The 6,000-nt window shown below is 49.2% G+C and overlaps 1 protein-coding gene across 2 annotated transcripts in view; it reads right to left on the bottom strand.

Annotated features, from left to right (window-relative positions):
• Nucleotides 1-1,213: 1,213 nt before the first annotated feature.
• LRRC8A (leucine rich repeat containing 8 VRAC subunit A) overlaps nucleotides 1,214-6,000 on the bottom strand; it is a 47,871-nt gene continuing 43,084 nt past the window's right edge. For both annotated transcript variants that reach the window (XM_077305269.1, XM_077305270.1), the window contains exon 4: nucleotides 1,214-3,542. In XM_077305269.1, coding sequence (XP_077161384.1) covers nucleotides 3,267-3,542 — 276 coding nt within the window. In that variant the 3' untranslated portion in view covers nucleotides 1,214-3,266. The remainder of the gene's footprint in view (nucleotides 3,543-6,000) is intronic.

The following is a 6,000-nucleotide window of genomic DNA, read 5'->3' as shown; positions in this document are numbered from 1 at the left end:
TCTATTAAAACTGTTCTGGTTGATTTATGTTATGATTGTTATTTGTCATATGACGTTCTATGTAAACCGCCCAGAGCCGTATGGAAGGACGGTATAAAAATCTAAATAAATCCTCATCCATGGTTCCTCTATATATTTGTGAAACAGCCTGGGGGGTGAGACGTGCCCGGCTGTCCAAGTTGGAATACAGCCAATCAGGGTGCACCCAGCATCACTGGCTGCATCCTGATTGACCCTGCCCCTACAGATCCTGCCCTCCCTCCCTGGACGCTAGCCACGTTCCTCTCAGACGCATCAGAAAGAGAGAGAGACACACGGAGCCCTGCCAGACCAAACACGAGCCCTTATTCCCTCCTATCATTCCTGCTATGAGGCAGAGAGAGACAGAGAGAGCTGCCCCAAACTGCACACCAGCCTTCCACCCCTCCTGCGAACCAGCCCTGATTACCTGCTATGCCTTCTGCTGCAAGGCACACCAAGACATGCACAGAGAGAGACAAAGAGAGATCTGCACCTCCAAGTGTCCCCTGGGTCCTAGCGCCCATTACATTCCTGCCTGCAATGGGCTTTCTTGCTAGTAAATAAAACGGATTTGGAACCCCTCTGTAGGTGAAATGCATTTCTGTACAGCACTCAGCAGCCAAGAGAAGTTGCACGGTCACAAAGAGCCACTGCTGGTTGGCTAAAATTTAATAGTTGGCCAGTTAAACAACAGAGGAGCACTGCTGTTTTGCATTTTCCACCCCAGGTACAAAAGTGGACGAAAACTTACTTAAAACTGGAAACGGTTGAAGACTGGTAGAACAGTTCATGGTCTTCCATCTCCCCAAATACCCTGCAGAACTGAATGGCATACTTGAGGGCTCCACTGACCCACATACAAAGCGGACTGGCTCCTGTAACATCAGGTGGGCCGTTCTGCAGACTGAAGTTTAGCATGATGACAGCTAAAGATCTTTCTTTCACGAAGATGGAGGGGGACAGAAAAGAACAAAAAGGAACAGCACTTTGGCCCCTGAACAGGTTCCTCTGCAGCTGGTGGTAAAGTTTTTGATGAAGAAAGCTCTAGTTTTACTGCCTGCCATCTCCAGGAATCCAGAACCTCTGCCTGAGATCTGACAGTACCACAGGCCTGACTCTGCTTGAACTATGTATGTTTGCTCTGCATCATTTTGCAGGTCGTCTCTGTGCATTTTAAACAAACGGACTCAGCTTTGCTTGGGATTTCCACATAGCTTTATTGAAACATTGACAATACCAGCGCCCAGTTCACAGCCTTTGTTTCAGGTTGAGGTTTTCAGCATTGCTAAGTATGCACGTGTCTTTCTCCAAGTACATCCAATGCAGAAGAAAGGAAAGCTATAGCAGCAGCTCTCCCCACCCCTGCTTTTTCACTGCCAGAACCGTTTTAAAATGGGGGGGACGGGACAGATGGGGGACAGGGCATTACAAAAATACCATGTTCCTTTAGCCGGAGAGAAACCCTGTTCTGGCAGCTTGCAAATAGCCGAAGGCTTTCCGAAACACAGACTGCGGCAGCCTTGCTTCACTCCGAGGAAGACTCAGTTGCTTCCCCGGACCTCAGTCTTTAACGGAATAGAGCGATTACAAATTACAACGGTATACAATGGTTTTCCCCTATGTTCAGGACAGGCGTGGTAGCAGTTAGTCATTTCAGTTCACTGGGCAGGTAAGACTGTAGTGCAAACTCTACTGCAGGGGTAGTCAAACTGCGGCCCTCCAGATGTCCATGGACTACAATTCCCAGGAGCCCCCTGCCAGCATTCGCTGGCAGGGGGCTCCTGGGAATTGTAGTCCATGGACATCTGGAGGGTCGCAGTTTGACTACCCCTGCTCTACTGGTTTCGAGGTGGCTTTGCTCACTTTCCTAGGAATGCCTGCAATCGGAAGCTTGTAAGCCCAAGGAGCAAAGGGGCCTTTGATACCTTTTAACACTGAAGACTTAAGAGGAAAGCAGCTCAGCTCTATCCTCCATGGATCGGCAACCATCCCTCATCATGGGGACGGCTCTGACAAACGACAGTTAAGAGTGACTTGCCCACACGTGAGCCAGCAATAACAGACCAGCTGCTATACAGAAATCATAAAGCGCAACACAGAGGGGGGTAGGGGGAAAACAGGACTGAAACGGTTGGAGGATGCCACAAGCATCTTAACAAAGGGGACGGTAGCGTAGATGGAATCGGCGTTCATTTCTGAGTGTTGGAACCACCAACACTCTTGGCTCCTATTTCAAAAGGACGCTCTGAACCGGCCCCGTGCCTTTAATACTCACTAAGAAGACCCAAAGAAAGGACTTTTTAAAATCATTCTAAAAAAATAAAGCTTTTCAAAAGATGCCTTCCAGCCAAAAAAAAGGCTGCCCCTCTAGTTAAATACTGCAGATCTTCACCCCTCGTATTTTCAGATTCCATGAAAATACATCCCGGCCAACACACTGGAGTTGCTACATAAAATAATAAAATTATCCTGTCCAGTTGCATCTGCAGGATATACATCAAGAGAAACAGACTTGAAGGGTGAAACGTCTTCTGGAACACCACACGAGGGAGGGAAAGCTTTTAAGAACGTGTTTCCTTTTTTAAAAAAAGAACCCTGGTTTTAATATAGTGACTAGAAGTAAAATTCATGATACTGGAGTGGGGGTGGGTGGGATGCCAGCATCAAAATTTTAAAAAATAAACACACACACAAAACAAAGACTTGTTTTCCTGTCAGCTCCTCCAGAAGACGTCGGATGAGGCATCGTTTAAGTTCGTGCGTAAGGGGGAAGGGGGGCTGTGTAACATTGAATGTCAAACTGGGAGGGGGGGGGGTTCTGACCTTGGAACAGACATTAAAATGCTTGTCAGAGTTCTAGCAAGGATGACACGGCAGCAGGCAGCTTACACCGGATTAGGACAACTCCTCCTTCCCTTCCCTAATGATCTCAAGGCAATTCTTCCTTGATGCTCGCTAGGAGTCGGTGTTTGCAGGAGTCCCATTCCTCAGCAGCAACAACATCATCCACTGTGGAGACTCCCTTGACCTCAGACCCCCTCCCCATCCTGCATTCCAAGGGAGCAAAGGCAGCCTCATTTCCACCCCACAGCCAACCATTTCTGAAGTTCTCCTTGGCCAGAGTCCGGTTTCAGTGGGGAGGTTTCTTTTGTTGTGTCGGGCACGAGGGAGGAAGGGGGCCCAGGAAGGCCTGCAGTTCCCGTGGCCCCTTGGGGGGGGGTGTTTGTCTTTCCCTCGGTTTCCTTTCAGGCTTGTTCCTTGTCGGCCCTCCACAGCCTCTCCTTGACCTCCAGGGGCAAGGTATTGAAGAGGTCCTCCTCCACCACCAGCCCGCTGCGCTTCAGCAAGGGGCAGTCGCCCAGCTCTACGGGCAGGCACTCCAGGCGGTTCCCCCGCAGTTCAATCTGGGACAGGCTCGTCAGCTCGCCCACCCGGGAAGGCAGAGACTGCAACACGTTGTTCCCCAGGTGCAAAGTCCGAAGCTTTCGGCACTGAAAGAGCTCAGGTGGGAGGCTCTCAATCTGGAGGAAGGGATAAGGAAAGGAAGGACAATTAGTTATTTTTTTAAATACATTCATGCCGGTTGGATTCCCCAGCCATCAGATCCCCTGGAATTGCAGCTGATCTAGAGGACAGGGATTGTTTCCCCCTGGAGAGAATGCCGTCATCCCTCCCCTTCCCTCCCCTTCCCAGGCTCCAACCCAAGATTAGGCCAATGTGTACACTTCTTCTTACTGCTCCTGTGAAACAACAACCATCTATGTATATCAGGCTTTCTCAACCAGGGTTTTGTGAAAGGGTTTCCCAAATGGATGGGACTTAATCAATTTTTTTATATATTGTTTAAATCTGTTAAACATCTATTGGGTGATATGACCATAGATGGTCATGTTGACCTCCCTCCCCCATGGCCAATGATGGGCCTGGAGATGGGCATGGGGGGGGGGAAGGTAGGTGTGTCCACAGCTTTGCTTCCCAACCATATTCTGCACAATTGCACCATTTCTGGGGTGCTGAAAGCCTGAAGAATGTCCCAGGGGCATCTCAATGGTAAAACAGTTGAGGAAGGCTGGGTTGGAAGCACCAGACCTGAGAAACCTCCCTCCGCTGACTCCTGAGGTTTTCCCAGCCGACCTTTACGGACACAGCAATGCATCTCTCCCTTGGCAAGCTGAAGTTAAACATACTATCCCTTTTACAGCCCCTTAAAAATACGTCAAGTGCTCCATTAAGCTTTGCAGTTTTGACAATAAGACCATGATGCAGCTGAGCGGTGATGCAACCAGCAACTGGCAATTTGGGTGAGGGGCGGGGCTTGGCAGATTCAAGACTCTCAGCGAGGCTGAGTAGTATGGGAAGGATAGACCAAGGTAGTTTCCTTATGGTCACGTGAACTCCAGCTTTCTGGGCTCCCGCTGGGGGAGGATGGCCGCATTCTATGCATGTCTTGACACAGAGGGCTCAGGCTCGCCCAGCCTTGTCGGATCTCGCAGGCTAAGCACAGTTGGCATTTGGATGGGGGACTGTCAAGGAAGACCAGCAAGAGGCAGGCCATGGCAAGCCACCCCTGAACGTCTCTTGCCTTGAAAACCCTGCCAGGGCCAACATAAGTTGGCTGGGACTTGACCTCGCTTTCCAAACAAAGATTTATTCAAGGCGTGAGCTGTCAAGTTCAAGCACTCTTTCTCAGACTATGAACTCCCTACATGACAGTGGGAATATAAAGCAAAAAGTTAATTCTGTTGAAATAGTAAACTGTGCCACTATATCCAAATACAGCCACATGGTATTCTTTGCTAAAACAGCCAATCAGTCCCCTCGAATTCAGTGGTCTTACCCCGCATACACCCCATCTTGGAATAATGGCTAAACGCAGCAGCTCCAGATTAGAACTGGGTTTGATTCCCCACCTTGAATAAATCTTTGTAGGTCTTAAAGGTGCCGCTGGACTCTGATTTTGTTGTGCTACTTCAGACCAACACGGCGACCCACTTGAATCTGCCCCAGGCTCAGTAACTGGGTCCACTGGGAAGATGACATAATTAAAGTAAAACAATAGAAGAATAAACTGTTAGCTGTTTTGCTGGAGATCCAGTGGACAAGGAGAAGGGGGAGAGGAAAAGGGCACTTCGCTTTCAGCTTCCCAGTTAGAATGGTAGATAAATCCTCTTTGCGCAGGCTAAAAGGAAAGAGGCAAAGGCCATAAGCTCAGAGTTCAGGGTCTTTTGAAACCCCCCAAAAAGGAACCCTACCCAGTAGCTAAAGAGGCTCTGCCTCTTCTGTTACTCTTGTGGGAACTGGGTCCCTGCCAGTGAGGAAACAGCAACCTTCTCTTTGACTGCAAAATGCCTTCAAAAGCTTTCCCATCTGCCTTTGTGCTCCAGAGCAACCAACCGCCCTCTTGACATTAAGCCTCTTTTTGTTCCAAAAAGGGTGGTGGGGGGAATTGTGCTTTTGGATCTGTTGTGAGATCTTGTACCGCCCTCCCTGCCTCCTCATCCAAACTGGAGCAGTCAGGTACAACTTTGTGGATAAGAACAGAGTGGAGAAACGAGAGAAAGAACAACCTAAACAGGACCCCACCTTACCAAATTTGATTTAGTGACATGTTGAAGAAGAAAATCATGTAAGGCAGTTGTCCCCAATCTTTTTATCACTGGGACCGGTCAACACTTGACAATTTTATTGAGGCCCGGGGGGGGGGGGGGGGGTCACTCGCTTCCTGCTAGGAGCTCAGCTGGGCAGTGGAAGGGAGCACTTCAGGGAAATGGGGGACTCGTTCATTGTCCCTGGCATTGGGATGTTGCATCCTGCAGAACCTGGAAGTGAGGTCAGCATGCCAGAGGATGCTCTAGGATTCACCCAAAGCTTAAACACGGAGTGTATGTAAATGCGAGAGTATCCTGACCAGTGTGATGACATCACTTTCAGGCTGTGCCAAAAGTATCCTCATTATGCTGGGGACACTAATGCCCCCTC

The sequence above is a fragment of the Paroedura picta genome, chromosome 12 (genome assembly GCF_049243985.1).
Source record: "Paroedura picta isolate Pp20150507F chromosome 12, Ppicta_v3.0, whole genome shotgun sequence".
NCBI classification, from domain to species: Eukaryota; Metazoa; Chordata; class Lepidosauria; order Squamata; family Gekkonidae; genus Paroedura; species Paroedura picta.
This window is presented reverse-complemented; position numbering and strand designations above follow the sequence as displayed.